Source organism: Pteropus alecto, unplaced genomic scaffold (assembly GCF_000325575.1).
Source record: "Pteropus alecto unplaced genomic scaffold, ASM32557v1 scaffold48, whole genome shotgun sequence".
Classification (NCBI taxonomy): domain Eukaryota; kingdom Metazoa; phylum Chordata; class Mammalia; order Chiroptera; family Pteropodidae; genus Pteropus; species Pteropus alecto.
Genome location: NW_006442110.1, coordinates 5225220 through 5247489, shown reverse-complemented (window position 1 = coordinate 5247489; position 22270 = coordinate 5225220). Strand labels below are relative to the sequence as shown.

The following is a 22270-nucleotide window of genomic DNA, read 5'->3' as shown; positions in this document are numbered from 1 at the left end:
AAATAAAATTTTAGACGACTGAAAACTTTAACCAGGGTCGTTCACACCCGTGGTAATAAAACGCAATCAACGAATAGCTGCGCATCATACCTGTAGGTCTTTCTCTTCTATCTTCCTCTGGAGCACCTCAAGGCACTTGGTAAAGTCGGTATGGTCCTGATCAGGTGTTGAAATAAGCTCGCATCCCTGTTAGCAAAAGAGAAAGGTAAGAACGGTGACTGATGTCAGTCTCATGAAAAGGGTCGAGAGCTATAAAAGGTCAATAGAGATACCCTATTACGCCTGTATTATACCCTGATCATTAGAATAACTGTCATTATCTTTTTTATTTCACATAACAGGACATCTCAGGAATGATGTCAGAATATTACAATAATGGTCTGATTGTGACAATCATTTTATACCCAAGAAAAGTACAGATTAGACTACATTAGTGGTCTTTAAAAGTCTCTGCTGTGATGGCATTCAAGTCTGGCACAAGTACTATAAAATATATTCACAGTAAAATTACCTGAAATTAAGACTATTTCTAAAAACTTTTAATTTCTTTAAGCAGACCTCGTAAGTTTACTTACATGAATGTAAAAACTAATATTAAGCTAATGATAAAACTACATTTTAAGTAAAATCAAGTTAGGTGTCCTATAAAATTCCTTTACAGCATCTTCTTTTCCGCATATAAAAAAGCAGCATGAAGAACTATGCCCCTGCAAACATGTCTCTTGGATTATCTTTTGGACACAACGAAGTGAATTTATAAGATCTTTGCCTCTTCTACAACAGATATGTTACCTAGTGGAAAACACTGAAATATAAATATAAAGCCACAGAAGTGCCAGCTTGTTGGCCCTAGTGAACTGAGAAGAGTAAAGAAATGATATTTTTGAAATGACACCTCTTCCCTCCAATGCCTTCCAGAGGCAAAGGTATATAAAACCAGAGTGTGATGGGACGAGACTTCTTAATTCAGGAATAAAACAGTTTGTGGTCTCTGACAAACAGCTGAGTAAGGGAAAGTTAACTATGATCTACTATAGAAAGTTGTCATTCAAAGAGTTTTCAAGGATACAAAACACCCATACTACCTCTTAAATTATTCCAAGAACTGTTCTCAGTAGATTTAAAGGTTCTTCTTTAACTTCAAGGTCTGTTTAAAGGTGTCAAGCTCAACCTGTGCTTTTTTCATTTATGCCTGTCCTACAATGTAGTGACCAATGAAAAAATTAATTTCTTGTCGTTAAGAAATATTTTATGCCCTAGAAGGTATATATATCATCTTTACAAGATCATCAACGTGTACTTTCCTGACCCTAAAAGCACCTTGAAATGTACTATAATCACCAAGCAAGGGCAGAAGGAAGTCAGCTCATCTCAGGCCAACGCTCCCAAAAAGAAGACGTAAGAATGTGCTGGAGCACACAGGAATATCATCAGGGCTGAGGATAACTGACTATCACCAAAGCAAAAATCACCATACTGAAAGTTCTCTGAAGACAGGAATTATGTTTCATTCATTACTGTTTCCAGTGCTTAGAATCTGTCTGATACATAGTAAGTGTTCAATAAATGTTTGTGTAATATTCTTGAGTAATAAAAATGTATGATGGCAATGGGGTAGGAGAATGTTGCATCTTATTGCTAAATAGAATCTATACGACAATGGAAAATTTCTTCTTTTAAGTGTTGAGAACAGAAATAATTACTTTAGTAAACGGAAACAAAATTAAAAAGGCAAATAGCAATAGAACAGATGATTAATAGATCATTGTCTTCCTTAAAGTTATATTCACAGAATCAACACAAATCCACAGGAAACATTAAAACTAAAGACAACCCAAGACATAATCTGTGTAGTTCCACTATAACATTTTGTAGGTTAAGAATATAAAAACGAGATTTAAATTGACTTGCTAGGTAACAACTAGCATTAATGTCACATTTAGAAATCCTATTTCTTTACTCTCATCGAGTGAGAACAAATTCCTAGATATCTAATAAAAAAAAGTCATATAACATCTTTAGAGTTGGTTCCACAGAATATTATTTTAAAAATCTCAACACTTGAAACATACGAGCATGGCTTCAACAATATCTTACTTTACCTTAACAAGTTAACACAGAAAAGCTTAAGTCGGGACATGGGGCAGACTACCAGCTGAAAAACTCAGACTGTATCTAAACCAAGAACTTCTAGAAATTCTAACTGAAGTGTTTATCAGCCATCCAAAGCTCTTTGGAATTGTCATGAGTTTAAATTATTTTACTCTCATTACAGATGACAACGAGTTCACCAGAAGTGGAAATGGTCCCCACTGCCCGGCAAGACAGCTCCCAACACCCAGAAAGGAGACCTACTATATATATATACACACGTATATACATATGTATATATATACATATATATACACACGTATATATATACCACACACACACACACACACACACACACGTATATACCTATGTATATATATACATATATATACACGTGTGTGTGTGTGTGTGTGTGTGTGTGTGTGTGTGTGTGTGTGTGTGTGTGTATTAGCCAAAGTGGAATGAAAGGTCTTTGGCCAACAAAAGATGTTTTCACTGTTTTCTGGGTCTTATGATGATATGTAAAGATCTAAAAAAAGAGAAATATAAAACTGAATTGATAAACTATCAAGATCTTGCAGACAAAAAATGTAGAAATGCAATAAGGTATCAAATGATGCTCGCCTATTACATATTAATATCTACTTATGATGATTTATAATATAGAATAAGACTCAATTTCCTAGAGTCAGAAGCACTGAGCACTATGAATTTTACTGGATTTGACATTTTCTTAAAAAAGCAAAACAAAAACCTCATACTTACAATCTAAAGATCCAGTAGATATAAAAGCTATGAGATTTGACCAATTAAGAAAGTACACAACTTTCTAATAAACAGTTTCTAATATTAGTTTTCTAATAGATATGTGTATATTGTACTTTAAAATATACAAAAATCTCTCAAAGCATTAACTACACAACTCTTTAAAGCAGCCTTAAGATATCAATGTTTGAAAACTTTTATTTCAACTACCAATATCTTTGATTTTTCTCAGTTGCCAGAAATATAATTTTTTTAGGATCCAAATTCTTATTTTATGAGCCAGCAGTGGCTCCAATCTTATACTATACATTTTTCTTATGTAGTTTTTGTCATTATACAATAGAAATTTAAGTAATTCAATTCTAATAAGTTCCCTTTATGACTATACCACTTTTTCCAAATTGGATTATTATTTCTTAATATTACATTTTATTTTGTTTTATACTATAATTTGAAAGGGAAGAATGAGATTGCTGTCACAAATTTCGGTATGTGTCAGTATCAAGGCTATTCTGATTTTGTTCAAACCATTTCAATCTTTTGAAGATGAAAACCACAATGCCCACTCCATCCCCTCCAAATCATACCCACATAAAAGGAAAAGCGAAGACAACGGAATAAGTTAAAACAACTAAATTAAATCTGTTCCACTGTGTTGAATTGATAAGTCTTCCTTATCAAGTCTCTCTCATCCCATAAATAAAACTCAGGAAAAGACACATATAAATTTAATTATAAATCAATTACCACAGATCCAATCAACTACTTTTTAGGGGCTTACTATGTGTCTATTGCTTTATTAATACTGTGCAGAGAAGAAACAGGAATCTACCAGATGCTAATAATATAGCTCAGAGAAAAACAAAAATCTGAATACCACAATTAGTGAACATGTAAAATATAAATATGTGTGTGTATTTGAGAGAGAAAGGCAGACAGATAAGGGGAGGCTCCTTTTCTTCTTCTTCTTCTCCCCATACTTCACCACTATCTAACAAGGGCCAAAAGAAAGTCTTCTTTTCAGTTGGTAGGGTGGGCATCTGAAATGTCATTGACTTTGGGGATAAGCTACATTCTCTAAAATCTGCAATGAAGACACCCACTTGGAAAAGTGCCGAGTAGGTTACATTCGTTTCTCCTCAAAAGAGGTGTAACTGAAGAACAAAAATTACAATGTTGAATCATATCATGATAGAACATATGAAACAACAAAATGAAATAATTTGCAATGATGGAGGAAACATCATGAGTTCATATGAAGATGATAGTGCCCAAAGGTCCAGGAAGCCATTTAAAAGCAAATATTAAAGATGCAGAAAGATGTAGAAAGGTATACATAAGGTAAATTAATCCTACTGTCAACACGAAACTTCATCAGATTTAAGGAGACCGAAGACTAGAAAGAAGTGACCTAAAGTACCCACAAGTGAGCGTGCACTCGGGGAGCGAATTAACCAAGGAAATGGAAGAACTCTGTGACACACACGTACCTGGCCAAGAATTTACATTTACATCTGGCAAACCCCAGCCAGCTCCTTGGAAACACAGGATCTCGAGTCAGGAGAAGACTCGATGCCCCCGAAGACAGGGAAACTGACTTCTACACGTCAGCGGCTAGGACAGTACCAGCACCTATCAAGCACTTACTAGACATTTGATGCACAGACGAATGGTAGGTGAATTAAAACCATTTCTCTCCTCATGGGACTAATGGTATGTTTCTCTAAAATATAAACCTGGATAAACCAGACGAGTCTAACGCACAAAAGCAACCCTGACATTATTTTTTTTCCGGACATTATGCAACTGCTACAAGGAAATTATATAACACTTTTGTTTTAGGGCACAATTAATAGATTCTTAACTGGTAAAAATATTAGTGCTTTGTGTGCAATTTAGTAAACTAAAACACAACAATACATTAATGTTAACAAAGGTAACATCCGATCAGGAAAAGCGAAATGCAAATGTACTTCGAGGCTAACAGATGAAGCAGTATAATGTACTACACAAATCATTCAGAATATTTTTGAATGAGTTGTAATTTATTTAAGAGAAAGACAAATGACAAAGAAACAAATTGGTATTAGGGGACGTAGTAAAAATTTAGCAATAAATAGTTTTCAGAATATGCTCCAGAATGGTAATAGCTCAGCTCAATTTCCAATACTGCTGACATCTACGGCTACAGAAAGTACAAAAATATATGCTCTGTTATATGATCCTAATCACAAAATTATGAATCATCTAAAAAGGTAGGTTTACGTTCAGCATGGTATACTCACACATGTTAAAAGAAAAAAGTTTCAAACAATAAGGTTTATGGTAAATGCTTAGATTAACCACAAAATGTTATGATTAAAAAATTTTATTATGTAAATTAATAGTCTACCTTATGGGCATTAACATATTTTATTAGAATGAACAAATACTTTTATTACATAAGTTTATTAAATCTGCCTTATGACTATTAAAATATTAATATTAGCTTTAAGCTGTCACTCCACTAAGGTGCCCACCCTGTCCCTTTGTTCACTCCGTGTCCTCAGTACGAGACCCCAACAAAGTGCGTAACAAATAGTAAGCTTTCGATAACGAATAAAGTCATCCATAAAGGCCTGAGATAAATTATCACTCTAGATCAGGGATTAGCAGAGTTTTTCTATAAAAGGCCAGATAGTAATTCCTTTAACCTTCGCAGGCCATACGTCCTCCGTCCCAACTAGTCAAGCCTCTGCATCATGGAAGCATCTACAGACAATGAATAAGGGTGGGAATGGCTGTGTTGCAATAAAACTGAAATCTGAATTTCAATGATTTTCATGTTATGAAATATTATTCTTTTGATTTTTCCCACTGAAAAATGTAAAAATCATTCTTAGCTTGCTACCTATACAAAACCAGACAGCAGGCCACATCTGGCATGTGGGCTATAGTTTACCAACCCATCCCTGTTCTAGGCCCACAATTAGTTTTTATGATTATAACAACTAAACCCTATATGTGTAAGGAATTTAATGTGAGAAAAAGGTTCAGACCTTTAAAACATCTCTCTGCACCTCAGTTTCCTCATCTGCAATGGAATACACAAACCAAAATTGCTGCTGAGGATCCATGTGATAAACCACAAAAACTACTGGGTACGGCAAATGTGCACCTAGCACCTGAGAAGAATTTCTAGAACCAGATGCCTCAGTCAGACCACCTCACACCAAAGCTTGCTAGAGTAGGCAAAATATTAATATTCTCCAGAGAACTTTGTGTGGATGCTTATAAAACTATTTTTGAATTGGCTGACAACTAAAAGGAATTATTGCAAAGCAATGAGTGTCAATAGTCAAGCTAATTTCAAAAGACCAATGCAAACACCATTAGATTGTCATTCTCGATCACTTAATTTACTGCTTGCCAATAATTTAACTAATACAGGTTAATGAGCTTTTACATTTAACATGCGTAAAACCTATCAGGTTATACTATGCTGTCTCTTCTGATACTTTTAATGGGAAAGAAAACAGATTCTTTGAAAAAAGTTGTAATAACACATCAATTGTTATTTCACACACTACATCCAGAGAGAGACTTGACTTCATTAAAACAAGAGGCAAAGAGTTGAGGCTGGTGAAAGCATCTCCAAATTTGCAATTAGGTTATTCATTTTAGGTTACGTCACTTAGTGCCCATCCATCTACCCTGGGCAAATTATCCTGCAAAGACTTTTATGGGGCTCTGAGACTTTATCGTAATTTTACGGACAGAATTTATAATGTTAAGGATTCAGAAGTGTTACTTCCTCCTAGGTACCTTGCACACTAATTGAAAAAATTTATTTCAAGTGACTTACATATAGCCTCTCACCTAGCATATATAAAATGTGTATATAAATTATAAAATATCAGATGTTTTTCAATAAACTAAGATTTTTTTCCCCAATATAATTCTCTGAAAAATCAGATAATAGTAAAAGTATCTAATCTTAAAATTAGAATCTTAAAATTATGATCTATTGATAATTATTTTCCTCACTAAATTAATAGCATTAATAAGAACTAACATTTGAGTATATTTGTTATATATTAGTTCACTTTATATGAATTCTTATTAAATGCCAAAATAGCTATATATGGTAAATGTAATTATCACATTTTTACATATGCAGAATGAAGTTTAGAGAGATTAAATAATTTGCCCAAAGTAACAGAGCTGGTAAAGACACTGTATGTAATCTGAAGCCCAGACTCGTAACCTAATATGCTTTGTACTCAACCTGGCTTAATTCGACTCTGAGTATTTGGGAAGGTTAAGGCAGAAAAATGCCTTTATAATTTATACTCAGCTTTCATTTAGATTGTTTTCTACCGTTTTAAACACCTGAAAATCCTTTAGCTCTTAAGCAGACATGACCCCTGCCTGACTCCATGCTGCTTCCTTGGGAGCTGAAAGCTTAGGAAAAGCCTCAGGGCAATCTGAGAATGGTCAGTGAATGTTTAGCTGTCCGTCCTTCCCTTTTTTTCTGCTTTCCCAACTCATTATGTTGATCATTATATTTATCATCAAATTTATAACATACTTAACTTTTTCTCTGGCTATTAAACATACTATCATGATCGATATCTCTGTGTATAAGTGTTTATTTCCAGTTATTTTCTTAGAATTGAATCCTAGCAATAAAATTGCTGGGAAATCATAAAAGCTTTTTTTTTTTTTTTTTTTTGATCATTGATAGATGTCGTCAGAATGCTTTCTAGGAAGGCTGCAAAAATGTATACTCCTACTGGCAGTACACGAGGGTGAGGAGTTTCTTCTTTTAAAATATAACTAACAGTAGGAAAGATAATTCAGCATGAATTTTTACTGTAATTTATTTAATTGTGTAGTTGCTTTTACTAGCAAACAGAGCTCAGTTTCATTAAGGTAAAGATGACTTCTGTTGAAGAGGAAGGGAAGAGAAAATTAAGATAATTTTAGAGTGTGACGGGACTGAAAGTGGTTCATCCAATTGAAGATTTAGAAGCTAAAGGACAGTATGAAAGAAATGGATACTTCTGGGAGAAATAGGTGTCAATCAATAGGTTAAAGAAAGGAGACATGAAGCTTTTAAAGATCATCTTTCAAGTTGGCTCTGAAAACATGAAATATAATTTACTATCCCATCACATTAGAATATTCACATAGATTTTTTTGTAAATAAACAATGATAAGTTTTACTGGGTCTTAAAATTCTAGCTTATACTTTTTCCCCCTCTTCATTGCTGAAGTTGCCTTTCTTCTTCTATATAAGTACAGCATACACTTAAAGGTATATTCGAGAGTCTTCAAAAAACTGAATATATTGTTTTTAATAATGAGATTCCACAATTATTCATTAAACTGAATTGATTGGAACTCCGTATTAAGAAACTGGCTGCTAACTAAGAGCGAAGCAGGCATAAAGCGAAATGACATACGCTCTGGATAATCAAATATACAGATCGAAAATTAGCCCAAACTTGTTTTTAAATTTGCTATAAAGGGAGAATAGTTAGGTAAAACCAACTGGAATCCAAACGATCTGTGTTCCTGACACTGGAATGAATATCATCCTTTTTCACTGCAGAGATGTAATCTCAAAGTTGCCATTTCCCACTTTCCTCTTTATTGTATAAAACATGGTTTGGTAGATTGCTTTTTCAGTTTTATTTATCAGCCTTCTAAAAACATTTCTACTTTTCAAACTAAAAAGAGCTTTTTAAATCATCGAATGACAGCTTACGAATAACAATTTCTTCAGCAAGAATGTCACATGCTTAAATTCTAAGTAACAGGTTGTCTCTTTCTGGTTTTCTAGATAGTGTATAAAAGAAAAGAATAAACACAATCTAACCTTGAAGCAGTTCTCCATTCAATCCCAAACATAAAGAGAGGTTCTAATCTAGTGTAATCTTCGCTGCCCTGGGTGTTACAAGATAATCTTTCCTTTCGACATGGCCCTGAATGAAAACTATAGCATTTCAAACAAGAAAGTCACCACTTCTATTAATGGAAGTCAAAAGTCTTTTTAGAATAGCATAGGGTATTAAATGATGGCTTCCTTCCTAACAGCAGAGCCAGAGTTCTGGATAGAAGAAGGTGCCCAGAAGAGTTAACACAGCTGGCTTGAGACCGCCATCCTTAAGAAGGCCTGCTTGCGGGGCCGGCCCTTGGCTGACATCTGAGAAAACCTATATGACTTTTTGAGAATTTTTTGAAAGAGTAAAATAAGCTTCTAAGCATCTAAATACATTTTAGCCTAGTTGGAACCAATATACGGCATTAGGTCTTGGTGGGTAAGGTAGTATTGTGTGGTCAAATTCACTCAGAAATAAATACTACAGTAAATTTAAGCTTTTGGGGAACATACTTAAAATGATATTGTACACAGTGACCTTCCAAAAGGGTCATAGAGAAGACCAAATTTCACAACCTCATTTGGCCACAGAAATCTTTTTTACACCAAGTACTTGGCTCACCACAGACTAGGTCATAGAAGATCATGTATCGACAGGGATATGGAGGGAAATGATGATGAAATTGTTTATATCGAGCTCTGCCAGAGAAGTACAAAGGAAGGACAACAATCGACAGTTACAAGAAGAGGGAAGATGAACACGTGGGGGTCCCATGGGCCAGATGAATGAGGGGAGAGAGACGGTTTCAGGGGTCCTGGGGAATGAGCGAAGTGACTGAGGAGAGGCGGGCAGGCGCCAAAGAGGGCATATGTGAGGCACTCGTTCTGAAAAGGTAAAGGGCACGGGCTCGCCCTTCGATGCCTTATGTATGTTAAACAAATTCAAACACAACAGGCTTTGAAAATTACAGACGATATGAAATAAAGTCAACTTGAAAGGACTGTGACTGAGGCAAGCATAAGAATTAAGGTATATTTGAGAGAGAGTTCTGCATAACATCCCTGCCTGTCCCATCACTCCCCTGGTGAGATGCTAATGAGGGTGAGTCCATCAGCTTTACGAATGTAAAGTGAAGAACCTGTCACTTGGTTGTCAGTGGAAACTGCCTGTCTACAATTTACTTAACAAAGCCTTCGTAGCTCAGCATATGTTAATGTGTCTTAATGCTCACGCCCAAGAATTTACTATACTTAAGTTTTTTTGTTTTGTTTTTTAAGAAATATACTCATAAATGGAGCTGAGCAGTATATATTTTGTACAGCTTCCTCTGTTTGGCCTGTATTTGCTAACATTTTACTATTTCTAACAATCCAGTTTTTCATTTTCTCTAAATTAATTAATTTTATTGTAAATAAAAGTTGTTGGCATGTGGCTGGGCAGAACTGGGAAAAGAGACACAGCTAAAAGTAGAAAATAATAAGATTCATGAGATTAGGTAGATCAAGGCAGATGTTTCAAACTGGAGATTTAAAACATCTCTGGATATTCTGTGAAATTGAAATAGAACTGAACGCGAGGCATTATCAAATCCCAAAGGATATTTTAAGTAAGCTTGATTATGAATTAAATCTAGGTTCCTAAATTGTACACTTACAGATATGAACGGATTAGAAATCTTTTTTTTTTAAGTGTTACTGAAAACAGTTATAAAAAGCTCTTAATTTTAGAAAGTAAAACAAAATGCTCCCATTTTATACTGTAACACTTCTAGAATGATTCTGCATATCTAACATTATTTGATCATTATTACATGTGCATGAGAAAGCCAGAGCTATATAACATGATTAGATGTCATATGCCTTGGTAAGACTTCCATGTACGTAAACTAACAACTCAAAAATAAATTACACAGTTAAAGAAAATATAATGCCTTTTTAAAAAAATAAAATCCTAAGAACTAAAATACACACTAGTAATAGCCAAGGCTAAGTATTATTTAACATCTCTGCTTGAGTAGTCTACTTACCTATATCTCTCCCATCCCTACTACTTGAGAATTGGTAACTTTAAATTGGAATTAAAATAAAAGCATTTCCTTTTTAATACCAGTAGTCCATTTACGAAAAATCTGAATTCCATTCAAATGTCAACCAGAAGACAATTTCCCTAACTTGACAGAAAAGTTATATTCACACTCAAATCCTCAGTCTCCCAAAATGTAAATGGAACACCTTTAGAGGAGTGACAGGCATTATGATGAGATGTAAAACGATGAGCGATTTCCTGCTGCTGTATGTAACATTTATAGCATCTTACACTTATCGAAAGGAGCACAGGTTAGAGAGGTCAGACGCACTACCCTGACCTATCAAGAGCAGTCTTGAAAAACCAGAATACGGCCACGCCAGCATTAGATGACAATGGGGAAATATCATCAAGAAATACTGATTTAGTAAAAGATATTCTTTGATAATTCATGTATTTGCCTAAAAAAACCTTATCTTTCCCAATTCTGAGAAACATATAATGAAAGACGAGGAGACAAAATCTGCCTGGATCTCTCTCTCCACTCCCACAGTTTACATGCTGGAGCTACCCAGTGGTCGTGAATGATCTTGTTATGTCTGTAATGAAAATCGGTGGTTTAACATCAACTCGACCTTTCTGCTAATCTCATTCATCATTTCTACTGGGTTCCTCTCCTCAGTCAAGTCTTGCCTTTTTAACTGCAATTCTTTCAGGCCTTTGGCCCCACCACGTTCCAGTGTTCTTGACCACTGTTAGGATATCATACTGCGTTCTTCCAGGACTTGGCAGGGTTATAGAGAAGATAAAATCAGAGCTTAGATCTAGAGTCTTAGTCTGACTTATGACTAGGGTCATTTGTCACCATGCTGTCTAGAGCATGGCCTTGTGTGGCTGGCAACACTTTCTGGAATGCCAAAATACTCACTTGTAGCACAGAGGAAGACGTACTTACAGGCTACTTGTGCCCTGGCTAATTTTCCATTACCAAATCGCCTTGGTTCTTCAATGTTGTACCTTGGCTCAATCCTCTGTCCTATAGATAGCTTTTATAAATTGAGTAATTCATAGTTTTAGTCACTCTTGGTCTGGCCCAACTATTGCGCCCCAGGACTGGGGTGGAAGGGAGCAACGTGATGGGAATGTGAAGGCAGAGAGTTTGGTTGTTACACAATTATCACATTGATGGTGACACGGACTTGCATTCCCAGGAATGCTAAATACCTTGTGCAGGGAACAGCCAGTCGTCTTGCCCAACAGGCCAAAGATGTAAGATGTAAGCTGCTGACAGGCAGCAGTAGTAACAGTCCCAGTTAAAAAAAAAAAAAAATTATAGAAGGCATGGAGATTGCTCCAAGAGCTACCTCTGACTAGCTCTTTCATTTTCTTCAAGTCATTAAGATTTATGAGCCTCAGTTTCCTCATCAGAAAATCGGGCTGAAGACATTATTTAATTTGTTGTTACAGTTTAAATTAGTTTACATTTTATCACTATATTTATACTTTTATCTTCTATCCTACATGCCTACATTTATGGAAGAAAACTTGTTATTCTGTGACTTTTTAAGACATTAGTTAAATACTGCAACTAGTTCTTTAACCTCCTAAATGTTAAGGAAGCATGCTTTAAACCGCCTTCGCTATATCCAGTGAAGACCCCACAGACTATATAATATCAGGAGTTACATGAGATATTACAGTTTCTTCAAAAGCTCTCCGGAAACTGAACCACATGTGAGCATGATGATGGAATAATTAAGAAGACTCAAAGAGATGATTCTAGCCTTGAATCAAAGAAGCACTGACTCAGAAAGTGAAAAAAAAAAAAACCATGTATCAAGGGGAAAATATAAGAAACATTCCTCATTCTGACTTAATATTAGTGAGCCAGGCAGGGAGGAACTAAGACAAATGGGCAAAAGGAGAAGGACAAAGATTTTACAGCTATCTGGAAAAGAAAGCTTTTGTATAAGTGAATTAAGAAGGGCATGTCATATGCATTAGGGAAATGAATTATGGGTAGTTAAAACTATGAGCATGTATAATCAATGTTTATTATATCTATATGTTTGATAATGAAATAGGTTAAATGCAGCTACTGGCATAGAAAAATCCATTGATAGTTACAAATCATGTTAAACTTCACTTGAGATTTCAAATTACAACTTTGGTATTGATTCAGTGGCAGATCAGTGCATCCCTAAATATGCAGTTTTCAAACTACTGCATGTTAATTAACACAAGGTGTAAATTGTATATCTTGCTTCTTATCCTATGAACCATATGGAAATAAGTGGTAGATCAAAGCTTGCCCCTACGTGTTCAAACCCTGAAGGAAAAAATAATTAAGGGCTATGGACATACAGACTAGTAATTGGGTTGTTGGTATGTAACTAACCTTGAAGCAGGTTTTATTAGATCAAGATCGAATCAAAGGGGACTTGCCAATGGCTATGTTTTCTTCTTCCTCCTTACACATTGCTAATCGAAGATCAAGAAAGCATCGTGATACCATTAAGACACCTTTCTCGCTGCCTAGCACTCAGGCTCTATCAGTACAGTCAATCATATGGTGTGGCAGGCAGTCTTCATGGTGGCTACCAGTGACTCCTGCCTCCAGTTACTAACACCTCTGTATGGCTGAGCCCACCTTGCAGCAAGGCTGGTCTCTATGGATAACAGCATCTGGCAGAAGAGACAGCAAGATGGTGTATCGCTACTGAAACTAGGTCATAAAAAAGACAGCTACTTCTGGGGGGCTGGCTCTCCTGCATGCACGTTCTCTTCTCCCTGTGAGGCAGCCTAATGACAAGGAACTGACGCCTCCAACCAATGGCCAGTGATACCAAACAACAGCCACACTGAATAATCCTGTCAGAGAATTCAGTGGGGCCTCGACTGAAAAACTGGCCATATCATAATCTCAGGAGAGACCCCGAGCCAGATCGTCTAGTTAACTGACTCCCACATCCTTACCCAGAGAAAATGTGGGAGATGAAAACTGAAATCTTTAGGATAATTTGTTACACAACAAAAGTTGAACCTTGAACAACACAAATTTGAAATGCATGGGTTCACTTATATATGGATTTTCAATAAATATATTGAAAATTTTTTGGAAATTTGCAACAATTTGAAAAAACTCAACTTACGTAGCCATGAAATATGTAAAAAAATCAGAAAAAGTAAGGTATGTCATGAAAGCATGAAGTATACATAGAAACTAGCCTATTTTGTCATTTACTATCATAAGATATACACAAATTATAGTTAAAATTTATCGAAACTTATACAAACACATGTATATTTATCAAAACATGTACAAACTGTACATGGCCCCATGAAAATGTAAACAAGCATAAAGATGCAGTATCGAATTGTAAGTGCATAGCATTAACTACGTATAGTATATACTGTAGTACTAGAATAATTTCCTAGCTATCTCTTGTTATATCAACTAGGCGACCATAAAGCAATTATATTGCTGTTTCTTTGTTATCAATGAGTGAATTGTTACACCTGTCAATAAATATGAACTTCTTTTTCACATTATCTTTTCATCTTTGATGTCTAGCATTAGTGATACATATAACATCTACAGTGATTTGTATCATATAAGACAACATTGATGTAGGTACTGACAGATGATTCATTTTGTAAACAGAAGACATAAACTTACAGTTTCAATAAACACAGTATAGTACTGTAAATATAGTTTCCTTATTATTTTAATAATATTTTCTTTTCTCTAGCTTACTTTATTGTAAGAATACAGTCTATAATACATATAACATGCACAATGTGTGTTAGTCCACTGTTTTATCGGTAAGGTAAGGCTTCCGGTCAACAGTAGGCTATCGGTAGGTAGTTAGGTTTCAGGGGAGTCAAATGTTATAAGTGGATATTTGACTGTGTGGGAGGTCGGTGCCCCTAACTCCTGCTTGTTCAAGGGTCAGCTGTAACACAGATGGCAATACCTGGGGTATAAAACATTCTGTTGCAGGAAAAGCAATTTAAATTTCTGTATAGTCATATAAACCTGGATTTTTTTCTGTAAGTCAAAGATGTATCTCGTGGGAAAAAAAGCTGTATAAATAAATAATGGCAACAAAATCCACGTTATGATTTTTAACAAACCTTTAGCATTTTAAATTTATTCCACTTTCTTTGCTCCAGCTACAGTTTCAGCCTCACTGAAACCTAGACCAGATGGGAGGAAAAAGTATGTCTGAAAGAGGAGATAACCTCTTTTCATTTACAATGGAGCAGCTTAAAGACTGCTTAAATGGAAGATAATGGCCTAAACGAATTGTGTGTAATGCTGCATTAACTTGTTGTCATTATCATCACTATTAAAACTGTAGCTAAACATTCACCATGACCTATACAGGGCACATTAGCTTTATCAAAGACATCATCAATGCCACCAGGAACAGATCTAAAAAGTTCAAAAGCAGTTAGTTCTCACAGATAGATGAAAAAACTGGATTGTACTATATCGACTTACAACTATGCAATGTAGGAATTAGAAGACGCAGCTAATCTTCCCTTAAAAACTAAACCTTAACAAGTATAAATGAGCTTTTGAGGTTAAAAAATTTAAGCAAAAAATTTAAGAGAAGTTCATCAAAAGGTATTAACCCCAAATTTTCCTTTCTCCCTGACCCCATTTTACTGCACTCAGAAATTTAAAAGTTTGCATCTCCTTATTTTCTGATATTTCCTCATCTAATACAGGAATGATCAGACTGACATATCCAGCTTTGCCAAGCTAGCGGCATTTAAGAGAAAAGAAAAGTCACATCTGACCAGATCTTCAACTTGTGTCTGAGTCTGTTTGTCCTGTCTCTCCGGCTATTTTCATGCTCCAGAAAACATGATTACTGTCTACGAATCTGTAAAACTCTACATTGTGAGCAAGGGCAAGGGCTTTCCGTCCCAGTAAGGCTGAGGTATACAGTTAATGAGAAGTGAGACCGTGGGGAAGGAATAGAAACATGCCAACGTTCGAGTAATTGAGCATGAATATCAAACGCTGGCTTGGGAGCAGTCTTCATTTGCTGATGGGAAGTCTGATCAAGCTGGTGGGCAGATGGAATATGCAGAGACCTGCATTCACCGCTGACCCCAGAATTTCCGTATCGTAACAGCCTAACTTTATAAACTTGCTATCTTGGTTTCCCCACCTAGAATATTTTTTTTCTTCTCTTCCTTTGTTTCCTTCCTTCACTCCCCCTCTCTCATCTTCTTTGCTTCGTTTCTATAAGTTTTCCTCTTTCTGCTTTTTGAATTTATCTCATCCATCCCCAAGCCTTATAAAGAACTTAAAGTGTTATTATTTCAATAACTGCTGTTTTAAAAATGTGTGAAATCTGCGAATACCAGTTCAGAGTAACACAGATGGTGGTGTTGTGGCTACAAGAACTGCTGAGGCTGTGGTTTTTATTTTTAAAACTATTCATTGTCCTCTAAACCCAATGCAATCTTGAATTATTAATCACTAAAATACTCCTCTGTGTCTTCCATCACTCGCAATTAGCTCCTCTGTACATCCTTTTTAACAGGCAAGGACTCTGAGCAGTGATGAAGTAACAGCTCAATAACTTGTACGTTACTGTTAATTTCAAGTTGTATTCGGAACAGGTAAAGTTTCCAGAAAACTAAATTATTTTTAAAAACCTGGTTCTACGACTATGCATTTTTATAAAAATGATTTACAAAGATGTTTTTATTTGTTTACAAAGCAAAATAATGAACACAACTTAAATGTAAATTAATTGAGAATTGGTTAAGTAAAATAAAGTATACTTATTAAATAAAATATATATCTAATGAGGATGTAGACAATAATAGTATATTATTAAATTACTCTATATAAACTATAAGCTCATTTAAAATATATGTGCTTAAAGGACTAAGCATTAATGCTTAGCTGATAGAATTTCTAAGATTGTTTCCACTTGTCATTTTCTAAATTCTATTTGAATGTGTATTATAATTGCTATAATATTTTTTAAAATAACCAATGAATTTCTGAATCCCTATATATACACCACGTAAACCAGAAAGAACATAGGAAGAGCAATCATATGAGAAAAGTCTTAAGTATAAAAGTGTTTTTGGTTTACCTTAATAGCGTAGTATTCTCTAACTTCAGGCCTAATTGAATCGAAGTCTCCATTGATGAATTCAGGCAAAAAGCTGAAAGAGTCCCAAGTAAGTCAATTATTAAGACCACTTACTTGTTAACCTTTAAAACCATGATTATAAAGACCAGAGGGAGGACTAAAATACTCAAAAGGAAGAAAGAAACAGAGTCTCTTACAATGAATAGGATGTCACATCTTACACTCGTGGTTTCCATATAGTATGACTTACGGGAACTCCACATACCCAACAAACTCATCAACTTAGTCACACTATCAGTCAATATTTACACTCCTTTAAAAAATTTATACTCCTCAAAAAAATATTTAAGAAGACTGTTGGTTTAAAACACTCCCCTTTCAAAAACCCTAACACAAAGACTCAATATTTTATATTACCTTCTATACCTTTATATTATTGCACCCTCACGGAAGTTCAGAACTTTCCACAGATTCGAACAGAACAAATGGTGACAATTATGCATTCTGTATAGAGCAGGAGTAGGTTCAAACTCATTTTCCAAATATTCTATTGACTATCCAAACATTTCTAGAAACAGGAGTCTTCTAGATAGGTCTGAAATACTACAAAAGGTTACTACATAGATGGAGAGAACTCCCCAAAGTGGATGTTTCTATCACGATTATCTCATTTATCATCTTACCATTTATATTTTTTCAGAACTTATTTCTGAAAGCTTACTTTACCTACATAAGCCATCTTTTAATATCTTTACACATAACCTCTACATGATCTGGAAGAATTTCTTCCCAGTTAAAACACCTAACTATGGAGAAATAAAACTTCCCTGGATTTCTCAGTGCTCCCACAAAAAGCCCTAGCCTCCCAAGGCTCTAAAACCACACACACACACACACACACACACACACACAGAGAGAGAGAGAGAGAGAGAGAGAGAGAGAGAGAGAGAGAGAGAGAGAGAGAGAGAGAGAGAGAGAGAGAGAGAGAGAGAGAGAGAGAGAGAGAGAGAGAGAGAAGGGAATGTTTGCTTTCACATCCCTTAGAAATATATTACTCTACACATCCATGAGAATTCGATCTGTACTCATTTATCTAGTTAATTGCTCTGATTCAAAAGAATAATAAAATGCCTATGTCTTCTCAAGAGGGCCAACTTGCTATATAATAGACTAGGTCCCTAGTTAAAAGGAGATAGAACTTATCCCCCTGAGTATCACATGTCAACAGAGATAAAGCCCCAGACTTCGAGACACCTTTAGGTCATAAAAGCCAAGACACAGGGGACTCTCTGGCTCCTAAAGAGACTTTACTGATAATAAATAAGAAAAACCCAATATTAACTAACATAAAAATAAAATTTTAATCAATTGATTCCAGGTCTATTCACTGAATAGCAAGCATGTGCAAAAGACAATAGTTTATTTCAAAATAAGGCAGAATTGGAAGGAAAGTGCCTAGGTTTTTATATCCCTTGTCTGATTTCAACATTTTCCCCATAAACTTTCTCTTCATTATGTCCTTGCCACCATATATATTATTCAATTTCGCTTTATACCTATTTAGGTAAATACCTTATACCTTTGCACTATTAGGACTGAAAACAGACCATTAGTTCTTTTTTTTCCTGTTGCAAAAGTTTACTCATTTTTAAAGTTTCTTTAAAATGCCTTTACTACCAACATTTATAGACCACAGAATATTAGTACTTCCTGTGGTCTGAATGACCGACTTTATTGCTCTACAAATTTTGGTCCCTCAGACATCTAGAATCTAATTGGCAGTTTCCAAATATGGTATCGATTCTGTCAATAAAATAAAAACTGATACACCCAGGCAGTTGAATGCCTGTGCCCTTACAATGTATCATTTTAAAGAAAATCAGATCTCTTTCTATCCTACACTGTGAATAATGCAGGAAAGCAATCATGTAAATTCCCTTATATTTTCATATAAAACGAAAACAGGAAAACAAAATTAAATTTTAATATAATGTTCTCTAGTATAACAATGAACCAGGATGCTTATTTCTATGAAGACTCGTGCCAAAAATACACTTAGTATACATGCTGCAATGACTTAAATTATTATAACTTTTCATCATATAATATATTAGTTTTTGAAACTTTCTAAATTGTACTTTTGGACACTGCAATTAAAAGCCCATCTCACATTTCCTGAGGCACCTGTTGCCATGGTACCTGGGCGTTCTAAAGGGGTACTTATCGGGAATGACACTTCACAGATATACAGAACTACGTTATGATGTAAAAGACAGTTTACACAGGAAGATTATGTTCAGAACTCTTTGGGGACTGATTGCACATAGCGACTAAGGGTATATGGATTTGCGTCGTTACTGATCACATTTCCGCCTACTGTTGACATGGATCGGACTAGTACGCTTCTTCCTGGCATCCTCAATTTACAGCCACTGACTTATTAGTACCAAAAGGTGCTCCGAACTCTCCATAAATGGTGTAGACGCCTTAGACATGTACATTTCACTTTTACTGTACTTGCCACTCGCTAATGACAAAATAAGAGTTAAAAAAGAGCTGAGACTAATTAATAAGCTAAAATCCACCGCATGTAAAAATCAAGAAAATAGTTGATATATTTAGAAAATATGCCTAAATGTGATGTGTTAAAATACAACTCCTGTATTCCATAAGACACGATACCAATGAAAGATATCCCTCCACAGAGACTTCTTCGTTCCCGCAGAAGAAACAATCAATCTCTTAAAACTTACATAGCACGAAAGCTATAACTCTCCATTTCATTTGAAGCAATTTCTGTAAGTGTCTTTTAGCTTCTACTAGATTGTAAGGTCCTTTGAGCAGGACCTGTCTCTGACTGATCTTAGTGTTCCTCAGAGCACCAAGTACACAGATGCTGTGTACGATAATATAAAAATCGAAGAGGTAAGGCAGGAGAAGGGTGGGGAAGGAGAGAGGAGATGAAGGAAGGAGAAGAGGGCGGTAGGAGGGAAAAGGGGAAAGGGAAGAGGGTCGGGGTGGGGGGAAATGGGAAAGAAGGTAGGAAAAAAGGGAGGAAGGAGAAGCAGCAAAAGGGAGGGAAGGAAGAGAGAGGAGGAGGTGGAAAATGGTAGAAAGGGGAGAAAAAGGCCAGAAGAGGAAAGGAAGGGGAGCGAGGAGTGGGAAAGCAGACCGAAGAAAGAAACACCAAGGAATTACTCTTATGCCTGTCCCCCTACTTCCTGGCCTGTCTAAATTTAACCACTGTGAGCTTCATTTCTTCATATGTAAAATAAGGATAACTTGGAGTGGTTGTGATGATTAAGAGTTAATATATACGCAAACATTTAGAAAACGCCTAGCACAGGGCAAGCATGATTTAAGCCATGTGGTTAAAGAAAAGTGATTACCAGAGAAACTAAGTAACCTGCCCAAGGTTATAAGGGTAATAAGAGCTAGAACTGAAATTCAAACCCAGCGCAATCCTTTTTCTTTAATAGCCAATGCTACAGCCTCTCCCATATACGCATGTACAAAACGGAACAAGTTTCTTATGGAGAAAATTCTTAACACAAATATACTATCTCCTTGATTTTATTAATCAGTGTTAATTTGGTCAAACTGTATATTTAGAAATAAAAGGTATAACTTAGGCAGAAGGAAAGAAATGTTTGTGCTGGTTGCTAAAGGAACAGAAAGATTCTGATTAAAGGAATATGTTAGGAGGGAATGAGAACATTGGCGTGAGAGAGTATGGCTAGAGACACAAGGAAAAAAACCGCATTCAGTCTCAAGAAAGGAGGAGGTCATCATTCAAAGACTTGGGCTAACACCTGCAAAACTGCATCATTTAATTGGGGGGTAGGGTGGAAAAGAGGGTGATCCAAAACACAGTAAGTAAAAATGGTACCCCATTTTGTCTTTGCTTATAGATAACAATCAATTCAACTCTTTTCTTTATCTCTAATAAAAGTGCCAAAAGATATTTAAATACCTGCATAAGCATGAAGGAAATGACGGAAATAAATGAATAAAGCTGTTTCTACTTATTATCTTATGAGATGGAATTATTTTTTAAATTTTAATAAAGTACATCTTGATTCAGTAACTAAAAGAAAAGGAAAATTGATAAAAGCAAACAAAAAAGAGAGGGAAAAATTAAAAATGAAATGAAAACTCTTAGACTCTGATCGTAATAACATTAAATAGTACGGAACAGTCACTGGGGTTGTTATAAATGACTCCTACACTAGTTACCCAGCTAAGATGTTTCATCTCTGAAAATCTTAATCTTCTTCTCAAGTAGAGAAGCCCAGGAATCTACACTACAAGACAGAAAACAACTTTAATTTCCAAAATAATTGTTAAATTAAAAAAAGCTGCAGAAAAGAGAAAGCTCTGCGGGCCCTTACTGTAGAAGACACCTCCCAAGAAACATTTTTGAATATTTCTTGAATAAATATTTCTTTTCTGTATATAAGAAATGCATTTGATATCTCTATTTTATTCGTGCATTTCATATTTATTAATTAGTATAATTTTAGTTAATTTTCATAAGAGTTCTATAAGGTTAATTTTTGTCCTCCCAATTTTATGGTAGAAAGCCAAAGCTGAGAGATACAAAGCAACCTGCACAGCTGCCACACAGGTTCAAACCGTCCTCCCCCTGCTCCTTCCCGAATGGACAGATGACCTTGCCTGGCATAGGAGAATTTTCTTACTACACTTTCCTCCCAAGACGCAATTTCACTTCTTCCAAAATCTTGGCCCTTATCTGAAATCTGCTTCACTTGTTACGTCCAACCAGAATTGCACAGTCACCAAGCAGTAGTGTGAGTATGATGTAAAGTCAGTCCACAACATAAGCCATCGATCCCTAGGTATGCTGTAGTTATGCTTCTTGGTTTGATTTATTTTAATGAACAGAGATGTGGTAAAGAGAGACACAATCACTTGAGGCTTGTTGAAAGCATATTTCATTCTAGGTAGTAAACAAACAAACAAATGAATATTCAGTTCTATAACTGAGCATTCTAACTCAGTGTCAGCAACATACATTTTATGAGACAGTAAGAAATTAAAACATACAGGCTGCTACTTCTGCCCACACTATGGGAATTAACTTCTCACTGCAACCATTTAGAAAACCAGACAAAACACGTGAAGCAACGGTATTCACACGGTGGGAAAATGGCAGGAAAGTAGGAGGACTCACATCCTTCAATTTCGAAACTTGATATAAAGGACAATAATCAAGATAGTGTGGTAGTGGCACAAGGCTAAACATACGAATCAATGGAACAGAACTGAGAGTCCACAAGTAAAGCTACACATCTATGGTCAACTCATTTTTGACAAGGGTACCAAGACTACTGTGGGGCAGGTATTGTGTTTTCAACAAAGGACTTTTCAACA

The 22270-nt window shown here is 35.5% G+C and overlaps 1 protein-coding gene across 5 annotated transcripts in view; it reads right to left on the bottom strand.

Annotated features, from left to right (window-relative positions):
- The window catches only part of TPK1 (thiamin pyrophosphokinase 1), a 267896-nt gene that overhangs the window by 134346 nt on the left and 111280 nt on the right, over window positions 1-22270 (bottom strand). For all 5 annotated transcript variants that reach the window (XM_015596151.2, XM_025039012.1, XM_025039011.1 and 2 more), the window contains 2 exons: window positions 16877-16949; window positions 91-186 (listed from right to left, as the gene is read on the bottom strand). In XM_015596151.2, coding sequence (XP_015451637.1) covers window positions 91-186; window positions 16877-16949 — 169 coding nt within the window. The remainder of the gene's footprint in view (window positions 1-90; window positions 187-16876; window positions 16950-22270) is intronic.